This window comes from Taurulus bubalis (assembly GCF_910589615.1).
Source record: "Taurulus bubalis genome assembly, chromosome: 19".
Taxonomy (NCBI): Eukaryota; Metazoa; Chordata; class Actinopteri; order Perciformes; family Cottidae; genus Taurulus; species Taurulus bubalis.
The window spans coordinates 11,731,381-11,742,952 of record NC_136607.1 but is presented as its reverse complement, the minus strand read 5'-3'; the positions used below and the strand labels follow the sequence as shown (position 1 = coordinate 11,742,952).

At 42.4% G+C, this 11,572-nt stretch overlaps 1 protein-coding gene across 1 annotated transcript; it reads right to left on the bottom strand.

Moving 5' to 3' along the window:
- Window positions 1–1,455: 1,455 nt before the first annotated feature.
- On the bottom strand, window positions 1,456–10,526 carry rnf34b (ring finger protein 34b; the record flags this gene model as incomplete). Its single annotated transcript, XM_079234726.1, has 8 exons — window positions 10,342–10,526; window positions 8,878–9,096; window positions 5,711–6,265; window positions 3,478–3,540; window positions 3,133–3,334; window positions 3,018–3,041; window positions 2,756–2,797; window positions 1,456–1,640 (listed from the first exon to the last, which is right to left on the bottom strand). Exons 1-8 carry the CDS (start codon window positions 10,462–10,464, stop codon window positions 1,456–1,458), a joined length of 1,413 nt encoding a protein of 470 aa, XP_079090852.1. The 5' UTR covers window positions 10,465–10,526.
- Between the last annotated feature and the right edge of the window lie 1,046 nt (window positions 10,527–11,572).

The following is an 11,572-nucleotide window of genomic DNA, read 5'->3' as shown; positions in this document are numbered from 1 at the left end:
AAAGTACCACAGGCATACTGTACACACATATTTTAGTGACATCTGAGCTTACTGGATCTCATGACAAGAAAACAAAGTGTTTCATTTGCATAACAGGTTAAAGTAAACCAGACTTTCTCTGCCTCTCGCTCTGCGATGGATATTTGGAAGGAGGCCCTGACAACATGTCAAAAGGTATGTTGATGTTACACTCAGAAAAGAGAAAGTAGCACCCGTCACCTACCTAAGATCTTCGACACATTAACGGACAACACAACCAAAGAAAGACACTTGGTAGACTTGGAAACTAAATGGAATTGCTTGGTGGCAGTTATTTAAAATGAAAGGGAGATGCGTCTTTAAAAAGAAGATATAAAAAAAAACAATCTTCACACAAAGTCCAGTCATTAGCTTTTTCTTCTCTCGTGGTCTTCCTCAGGAGAAGGATGAGGCCATTTAATGATCTCCCCGTCATATACGACCAACTTAGGTCATGGAGGCTGACCCATCTCCATGACAACTAAGAAAACTCCATCTACTGATGAAGCCTGTGAAATTTGAAAGCCCAGGAAAAAGCGAGTAAGTGGGCCTTGAGGTCAGATTTTATATATTTTCCCCCCTCAAACTGCTATTTCAATAACTCAGCATTCTTTACTGTTCGTGTCTTCGGCAGACATCACATCCGTGCACTGAATCTTTCGATGAGGAAACAATCACGTCCTTCACACAGCAAGTGTTCACATGTTTCACACTTATTTCCTAAAGTCCATTTGAGAAAAGAAATGTAAACTATCACACCAAGCTTGCTGGTTATGAGATGAATTTACCAAGAAATCTGAACCAAATATCGATCAAAAGGCATGACGTTTGGCACCTTGCACCGTCCTGCGTGCGAGACGAGATGACCCGGTGCTTGTGGTGTTCGGATTAACAAATAGACATTTAATAAAAACACATGTAAGTCTTTTAAATATTGCACATCCTAAAAGAACACTGAGGGAGATAACACGGCGTCATGTGGCATGACTGTGTAAACCATATTGACTCTAACCCTGGGATCTTATATTTTTCTGCTTCTCCTCACCAGACAGAACAACCCGATCCTCTTCAAGTATCCATGGGACCACCTCCTCTCCTCTCCTGCGAGAACAAACTAAACAGAGAATGGAGAGCAGACGGTGATGGCCTAGGTTTCTGCTGTGTTGAACAGACCAAAGAGGAAGAGTGAGTGTCTCGCTGCAGCTGATGACGGTCAACCAGGGAGGAGAAGTGGGGCTGGAACACGAGTTAGTAAGGGAGAGGGGGACAAACCATGGTAGTCCAGAGGCCACAGTCTGGGTTCAAAGACCGGGAAGTTGCTCGGACCTGCTGCAGCAGTAGGCCCTGCGAGACTTCATGCACAGTAGTTCATCCTCAGTGATAAATTCAGGGTTCGGGCCACGTGTGCGCCTGAGGGCCGCTCTGACGAGCACAGTGTTAGGACTTGAAGACGTGCACGGCCCGCACTACGTACTGCCTGCAGATGGGGCACTCGCTCATCCTCTTCCCACATTTGGTGCAGGTTACCATGTGACCACATTCCAGCAGCACGCAGTCGATGATGGCGTCCATGCAGATGCGACACAAGTTGTCATCAGCCGCCAGCTGAGCTTTGACACCATCTGTGGGTGGGGAAAAAAAGTGTTATTTTTCTGTTACAAAGCTTCTCTTCAGGATCATTAAACTGTGAAGTTCATGATGTTATACAGATGCTATGCAGTCCAATGGCGCCTAACTGAAGCTGCTGAAGTCTGAGAATCATCAACATAACCACATCATGCTGTTGGCTCACAGTGGATCCTTTCTTCTATTTCCCGACCTAACAAATTCCTCAGCTGTTATGCAAAACTGCTTTTGCTTTGTGCACAACTCACACATGTGAGGTGTCACTTTGAAATAACCTAAAACACTGTTTCCGTTTCACGTGGTGATCACTTAGTCAACTGTCAGACAAGCAGATGAGTGGTGACAAACTGTAGTGACATACTTAAGGTTTAGCTTTTGGATTAGAGTAGTTAGAGATTGTCTAAAACAATAATTGTTATGAATACTGAGCTATTTATCTTCTAATGAGGTAGATTGGACATTTGCAACTCTGTTAAATGTTCACAATAACTGATCTGTTACTTATAATTAGGTGCTGCCATATAAACCAAAGCAAATAATCACAACAGCAGATGATGTCAGAGCACTGGTTTATAGGAGTTGAATGTCTGATTGCTGGCTGATAGCTAAACGGGCTTAAATCTGGCTCTTGCTGCTCATATCAGTCGAGCTGCAGCCTGTCTGCTGTCCCTACACGTCTGACTATTAAGTGGGCTAATATGATCCTCAAGCCCTTTATGTCAACAAGAGAGCCTCTACGACGGTCGACAATGTAATTACACCTGATGGAAACATGCAGCTACTGAAGTAATATGATGGCTCATCAAGAGGTAAAAGCTCTTAGAGCGAGTGCATTAATGAGAGGATGAGAGTCTCTTCTTCACAATGCATGAGATGACGCTGACCGCTGGAGAAGAAACACGAGTGACAGAATATGGAGACACTGAACCAGGCAGGAGATAATGACTCAAGTGAGCATAATGTGATACTATGCGGGATGATATCAGGGATCAAGTGGGTACAAATACGGCAGCATGCCTTTCCAAGTATCAAATGATTGGTGCGATGTACATGTGGTCATGGAGGAGACGGCAAAGGTGCTGTAAAGTGACTTTTAATGAAAACATCTTACCTCCAACTCCACTTTTGCAGAGAGGTGGAGGATATGCAACCACTTTATAGATAAGAACGGGCAGTAATAAAGAAAACACATTAGTTCAGGAAACAGTTAATTTACCCTTTAAACAATGTTGAAGCACTGTTGCTTTTTAACATTGAGATCACATCACAGAAGGGAGCTAACTGCGCTTGAATGTTGATTGAATGTGTTAATAATAGAGTTCTCATTAAAAGGCAATGTCATAGTTTAAACCTGTGAATCAAACAACAATTACCTGCAGTTATGCTCACGTCTACCACTGAAAGAAAAAGGAGGAAAACAAGGTATTAATTATCTTTATCATACAGTCAAAATGTGAAATTTAGATACAAAAAGAAAGACGTTCTTACTGAATTTCCTGTTCTGCTCATTTTCTCTGTAGAGTCGATGCACTCTCTCCAGCAGCTCCCACTTCTCACAGCAGCCGGAGTAATTGACAAAGTTCCTGGCGAGAATCTCCTTCAGCTGGCGGACGGAGAGGTTTTCTATCGCCTCCTCGTTGTCCAGATCAGACAGCGAGGCCCTGATCCTCCTCTGTGTCGCCGGACTGACCTACAATCCACACAGGAAACAGAGCTGCGGTCAATAACACAGTCTGCATTCCCTAAAAGCCTTGCCAGTCTCTAATGATCTTTGTTCTTCTACTATAAACATGATTTAGTCCTGCAAATGTAAAAAAAACACTAGTGTTGTACCTCCATGACATTTTCCACAGGCTCCAAGTTCAAGAGAGACGCTGTTGGAGTATCCTCGTGCTCCTGTGTGAGTAGGAAGCAACACACTAAGGTTAATTTAAGTTGGTTTTAGTTCTCACAAGAGCATTTCACTCACTTATCCGCCTATTAAAACACATTGCTTTTAATGTTTAATCACCTACTATCAAATCACTTCAACATAAACTTGTGCTGTTTGAACAGGATGCACGCAGCATCAAAGTCGAGCGATGTGTAAAATACAACCAGGACTTCTGTAGTTTAAAAGATGCTCCTAATTTCAGATTTGGGGGCAGCTGAACTGACGGAACAAAATACTGAATTGAATATTTGTTTGTCTCGTGAACACGGTGGTCACCACTTACACTCCCTGACACTGTCACAAGATACACTACAATTACAATTCATAGTTTCTTCTAGCTCCATATGACTATCAGTGCCGTCATAAAAAATAACTTCAAAACTCTCTGCGATCGAAGTCTTCAAAGCACAACTGTTGGGCTATCTAATGGAAGAATAGAGGTGTTTAAGCACCGACTCAGCTGCTCTTAACCCGGAGGTTCATTATTCTCTTTGAAGGTGGAAGTCTTGAATTTGCTGGATGAAAAGGGAGTAAAGTGAGGCACAGAATAGTGCAGACTCTTTTTGGTCTGAGTGTATAGCTCAATGTTATCTCAGCCATTTATGTGCTTTGAAGAGATGGTATTGTCTCTTCATTCTTTTATCTGCTTGACAAAAGGGGGCTGAAATGAGCTGTAACTGTGTGATATCATGGTCTCTGTTTCTGGACCTAAAAACCTCTGTCTCTCTCTGCTTTGGCATATTCCAACAGACCAATCATTTCCCTGGAAGGAAGACGTGTTAATAATGCATCCGTCAGCGTCGCGGTGCTCGACGCCTGGCCTCAACCAGACATCATGCTCAGACTAGAAAAAAAACATGAGCAGCAGCCCCGACGCATGCAGAGTGGCAAATCTCTCTGGAGCACAAAGTTTCTTTGACTTGATGTTAGATTTTGTTCAAACATTTCACACATCTGAAGGTACTCGAAAGCACTCAGTGAGCGCATACTTCTGTAAAGCCTGCACACGCTGCTAAATTTGATATTTTAAGCAGAGAAAAAGTTCAGGAATGTTCATCAAAATATACTTGGTGATAGACAGTCGTGGGTCACCTTTCCTTTCATTGCAAAAGTTCATGAGAAAAGCAAAAAGTTAACTCAACCTCTTGGGTTTTGTGTCATATATGCTGCAGACATGTCAATTCAATAAAGTTATAATATCTTATTTCAGGATGATTTTGTCATATTTCTTCTTATCCAGCAATCGTGCCATTTTACATTGGAGTATAAACTGGTTTCAAGGTAACTGATCCGAGGAAGAAGTGGTGATTTCAAGAAACTATGTTCAACAAAATGTTGTTGTTTTCTTGCATTGGTTAAAAATAGGACAGATAATATATCCAAGAACGCTAAGTAGGATAATCTTATATTGAGATCTCTGATTTAAAATCTAGTTGGACGTCATTTTAACAGTTATTAATGTTTCAATAAATACAGGGTATTTGTTACAAATATTTTGCTGTTTTTTTGCCACAAAGTAAGAAGAGATCACGAGAGCGTCGATGGGGGCTGAAAGGAGGGATTCGCTGTGGCTGTGACATAACAGACTCTAATGACTATGTAACAGACTAAAAAAGGCAAAGGGCTTAAGCTGCATCGCTGACTGGGCAGAGGGCAGAGGGCACTGCACACACAAACACACACACACACACACACACAAACACACACACAGCTGTTTCCCGCTTTCATGTATACATTCTGCTGAACATTTGGCCTGCACTGAGAATCTAAGCTTTTATAATATCAATGAAGGGGAAAAGATTCACGGAAATATCGATTTTCAGGGAGGAACACTTAATTCAGCGTAATGCAGATTATAAAAAACACAGAAGACCACACGAATGGAAGAATAGAGCATGAATTACAGTGAAATAAATAACGTCTAAAGATGTTTGTCAGGGAGTTGAAGGCAGTACGTCTTCTCCTGACTTAAAACAGCCACACTGACACGTGTAAATACGCTCTCTTCACCTTTGAAGTTAATTATCTTGGATAGAATGAGGACATATTTGGGAGAAGTATGGCATATGTAAATTGGCTGTGTTGGCGCTGCATGCAGACACTCACACAGTGAGCATCAGCCGTGCGTCTCACCTGGCTGCTGGTCCCTGAGCTGTCACTGGGGCTGAGCACGTCTCCCTGAGAGGCGGAGACCACCGACTGCTCGGAGGTGGAGCGCGTGGCTGATGGGGGTGAGGCGGCGCGCGAGTGGGGGAGCGAGTGCAGGCTGTCTGTGTCGTCTCCCCCTTCATCTTCTTCTTCCTCCTCCTCCTCCTCCTCCTCGTCTTCCTCCTCCTCCTCCTCTTCCTCCCCCTCCTCCTCCTCCTCCTCCTCCTCATGCGTGTCCTCTTCGTCTTCCTCCTCGTCCTCTTCCTCCTCGTCCGCGTCCTCCGCCACTGGTCTCGGGGGTTCCCTCGTGCCCTGATGACAGAGCACCAGGTCCACCAGGTCCTGTTTCTCCCTGCAGGTGTCGGTGGAGATGTTGCGCAGCAGCAGGTACTGGCGCAGCTCTTTCACCCGCAGCTGCATGAGCCGAGGCCTCTGGAAGGCCGTGCCGCGCAGCAGGTGGCAGGTCATGCAGCAGCGCAGGTTCTCCTGAAGCACCGAGCACAGGGCGCAGAAACTCTTCTTACAATCACAGCAGATGTGCTGTTGGAGGGAGAAGAGATTCAAAGATAGATGTTATCAGCAGAGCTTTATCTTCTTTTCAACACCATCATCAACATAACCATCATCATTCAGGAAACTGTTTTCATCATTTTTAATCAGGCCCTGATGTCTGACTGTTAGCATATTCAACTATTTATCCTCCATGAATAAATGAACCATAAACTGAAAATGGTTTAATTGATTTCAGCTTTGAAGAAATGGGCCAACTGATGAAACTGAAGTCAATGAAGCTGCCGTTTGTACCAATGATAGTAACACGAGAATTATGCTTTAAATCTAACTATATTAATTGATGAGGCTTCTATTTTACCTGTGTGGAGAGTTTTTCAGATGCGAAAAGATGTGAAAAGATGGAACTTCCCATCGGTTTGATTAGTTTATATTTAATTTAGTAATGTTTAATTATTTAAGTAGTTTAGGATGCAAAAATGGCAAACATTTGCATGCTACGTCTTCTCAAATGTGAAAATTCACTGCTTTAAACTATTTAGATAAAATAAACAATGTTACTTTGGTGAATGATGATGGACATTTTTTTGTAATGCTCAAAAATGAAATGTAGATGGTGAAAATAATAAATCAGAAATCATGGTAATCGTTATCAAAAGAATTATAAGATTAATATTCATGATTTCCACCTATATTGACAATCATGTATTTCCTGCTGCTCGGCAAAGAGAAAATAATAAATAAATAAAATAATAAAGCAGCAACACCAAGTTCCATCTGAAACATTGGCTCATACTCTGTGTGCTCAGTTATTCTTTTGGAGATGAGTAAAGTAGGGAAATAAGCTTTACTATCTGTAAAGGTCCTGGTGATGCTTGACATTTTACTGGCGTTACACCGTCTCCTGATACACAGCAGCAGAGTAGATTGACACTTCAAATAGGCAGGAAAGCAGGTCAGCCACGGCTGTAAACACTTCCTTATCACTGGTGCACAAATGTGCTTTTGGTGGACCCGAGCTCATTTGCACGGCAAAAGATACTTTTCTTCAATCATGTGTAGTTAATCCCCCGGTGCGTTACTTTTTATATACAATGAAAATACCGTGCTGACAGACAAATGTGTGTGTGTGTGTGTGTGTGTGTGTGTGTGTGTGTGTGTGTGTGTGTGTGTGTGTGTGTGTGTGTGTGTGTGTGTGTGTGTGTGTGTGTGTGTGTGTGTGTGTGTGTGTCCGGGGAATCGGTCTGCTGTCAGAAAGGCAACTGGTGTGTGGACGGCGATAGAGCGATCTGAAGCTTTTTCATCAGTGTCTCAGTGCGTCCGACTGCCAGACACACACTCTGCCTTTAAGCGCTGACATGTTGAGCTGTGCAAATGCCAGAATGAATATGAATAGTGCATGTTCTCAAAGGAACATGCCAGTGAATTTATCTGTTTTTTCTGTGTCTGATTTACCTCCAGTGGTGGACAACTATTTTCCAAAACAAACCACCACAAGCTTTTAGATCAACTAACAATTTAAAGCAGTGGGAGAATAAGTACTCAGATTCTTTGCTTATTTAAAAGCACCAATATAAGAAGAAAATACTCCTTTACATGTATTATCAACAAAATGTACTAAAAAGGCCCATATGGCTGATACATTATTATATATGATAGTATTAGATTGTTAATGCTGATGTGTGTAAGCAGCCTTTAACTGTTTTAACTGCTCTAATGCTGTGTACCATGTATACTCTGTAATAATAGTATTTTTTAATCTGAAATCTTAATCTGAAAGGTATTTATCATAGTTGACAGATACATTAAGTGAAGTGGATGCATTAAGTAGTATATATTCTAAATATTTCAAGTAAAGTAAAAGTGCCTCTTGATTAAATGTATTAGTTACTTTCCATCACTGCCTTCAAGACAGATGTTGTTTTTTTTTTTTTTTTAATTGTTTTTTTTATTCACGTCAGTACAGCATGAAAATCAGCTTGCAGAGTCTTTAAACTTTCTTTTCCATCATAGTAAACCACTGGCTGTCTTTATTTTTATCACTGACATCTTGTACCTGCCTGTGATGCCTGCCTTATCTGAGCCTTTGTCTGGTTCACTGGCTGTTATTGTGTTCTATTAATGGATGTCTCTTCTTGCCATTTCATTTCTGTTAACTGTTAACAGGCCGATGCTCAGCCAACATACTCAGTATAAATGAAGGTTCAATAAATGAGGGTTCAATAAATGAAGGTTCAATAAACAGCGATTTAACCTTGAGTGAGAAACAAAATGATGGAAGTGATAATGTCAAATATACATTTTGTATTTCAGTGTGAAACACTGCGATATTGTTTCGGAGGTTTTTGCATTAAAAAGATCTTCAGCAAGTGACTCAGTAATGATGAATGTCAGTGTTTCCTTGAATGCATCATGAGGATGAGACCCTGCTCTAACTGCACGCAAGGATTACATAATCCTGACAATAAAAAGATGACTAAATGACTCTGAAGGATTACTCAAGCACGTTTCCATCCTGCAAGTAGATATTTTTTTATCGTGAAACCATGCAGTTTCCTAACCCCAATACAAATAAGCACTTTAACCTTTAATCATCTACTATCAAACTCAGCATCCCTTTCACTCCCACAACTCTTGCTTACCTTGCGTCTGAAGACAGAGAAGGCCAGTCCGCAAGCTTTGCACAGCTGTCCGGCGCTCCCTGAGCTGGTGGGGGGGTAGGTGGAGTACCCGGCACTCGGGGCGAAGCGGAAGGGCCCCGCACCGGCTCCAAACCCTGGCTGCTGCGCCCGCACCGTGCCCGTGCCCATCACCTCGTTCAGCAGCCCACAGCATGACGCCCACATGGACGATGCCCCCGCCTGCAGAACACACACACACACACACACACACACACACACACACACACACACACACACACACACACACACACACACACAGACAATTTCAAACTTTTAGAGCTGTCTAACTATCTAGAGGACTTTGAGTTTCAATGATTTATTAAAGCGTCCCTCTGGCCTCATCAGTAACTCTAACGTTATGTTTTTCTTGTTCTTGTCTTATTTTGGTAAACTCACTCTCGTTTCAGGTGCTTCACTTCCTGCCCTTGTGTGATTGTTTGCCCCACCCTGATTGTTTTCACCTGTCCCTCGTTAACACCCTCCTTTCATTGGGTATTGAGTTGGTGTGCTCTCCTTCATGTGTGCCAGTTCGTCTTAGCTGTTCATAGTTTATGTTTCTAGCCTTTTATTCCCCAAGACTTCCTAGTGTGATTTAGACCTTGCTTTGTGATATTTACACTCAGCCTTTTGCCTGCTGTTTTTAAATACTGTTGCCTGGTTTTGGACTAAACTGCTGTGCACTGAACTTTGTGTTCTAGTAAAGACTATTTTATTGTATTTGTCCTGTGTTCGGAGTCTTACTTTTGAGTCCACTGTCTGTTGGCACCAGTGTTTAAACATGTGATGTGTTATATCTATTTCTGTGCATTATTTTCTACACATTTCCCCAAAATTCAGTCTGCCATATTTTGAGTCTTTGGAGATACAAACACCATTCTTAGACCTGCTGACTGTAAAGGCGACAGCATCACATTTTTTTCATACTGATAAAACATTCACTGTATGCAAGCACTTTATTCTAATTGCGTCTTTAAATAGTCACCTGTCATGTATATCAACAAACTATTGGTGAAATATTTTTAATAATATGACCCTGTGGGCTATATCATCCAGTCCTTTTCCTAAATATTACCAAAAAAAATGCTCAAGGAGATAGACTCCCTTGGTATGTGTGATAAGAGAAAAGATCTTGAGAGGAGGGGGGACACTGCAGCACATTATCGAGAGTGCTCTGTAATAGTCTTTGAGGTTAGATATCATTAGACAGAAGCAGACTCTAAAAGCTCCTATTAATGACAATCTCCAAAGAGCGCTGCAATTTAAATTTCTCAATCACTGCATTATTTTGAACAATGTGATCAACAAATAATCCACGCAGAGGGTGTGTTAGGAGTCTCGACCACACAGCACACATCTCATGAGGGTCAAATGCGAAGAGGTGGACGCTATATGTTGCCTCCCTACGGGCTATGGAAACATGCAAACTTGCAAAAAGTTGGTGTACTCGGCTTGTAAAGTAAAAGTGCGTTGGATGTGGAACTGACCACAAGACGGGCCAGACACAGGGAGCAAAGATGGCGTGATGGGAGCCACGGCTCCTTGGGACATACTGATAAGAGGAGGAGGGAGGGGGAGGACAGCGAGGAGAGAATATGTCTTCTGTTGTTCCCCAGCCTGCTGAATCAATAGCTGACATGAGCATAATGCAAGCCCTCTGTGGTTCCCGGCTCTATGAGGAAAACAATGGAATTCGCAGGGTCCTGCCTCGTCTCTTCTTAAGGCAGCGCTCCGCTCCGACTTGCCACAAACACCCTGTGCTCTGACCTCACCCATCTGCTCAGGGATTCGTTATGCATTCTTAAGAACAAGGCTTTATATGTGGAGTCACGTTAAGGAGGAGGAAGCCCCTGCTGCAGAGAGACGGTCAGGATGGATTTTTAAAGATTAAATCTATCATTAAATATATAATGGTTTGTTGAATGGATCATTAACATGAGAGCACTAGGTGGCATCTTTAATACGCTTGTTTTGTCTGACCAACAGTCCAAAACCTGAACATATTTAATTTACAGTAATGTAAAAACAGACGATTAGCAAATCTTCAAATTCGAGAGAGGTAGGAAGCAATCCTCGGTTAAATCTACCACAAGCAGCTCACTTTATCATGAGATGCCTCCAGCTTTATGTGCACAACAAAACCATGATGCAGAACAAGTTGAATTATTTGCCCGTGGCGTAAGCTTGACCTGATGTTCAGCTGCTAAAAAGTCTCCCGACTCCGATACAGCCTCTTATGAGAGTGAAGCCACTAGAAGGAATGTTTCCTGCTTTCTCCGTGCGAGGAGCCGCTGCAGTCGGGCCATGAAATCAGTGTTATCTGGCTTTGAGCCAGCAGCACGAGTTCCCTCTGTCACTTCAATTAGCACACTGTAAGCTCTGCGGGCAGGGAGTCCCGAACAAACAAGTGACAAGAGTAAACGTCACATGTGTGGTTCATTGCGTTGTCTTTTCTTGTATCATTTATATTTTCTCTACAGCTGGAAGATATACCTGTGGGAACACTATTCTATACTTTATACGCACACGCACACATAATACTTTGGACACTTTTGAGTGTCAGGTCTGGACCAAATAATTTAGATATTTCTCACACTGCTGCTGGATTCCCAACATCGGGACAGCAAACAATCCAGCCCCAGTATGTGCACACAAACAA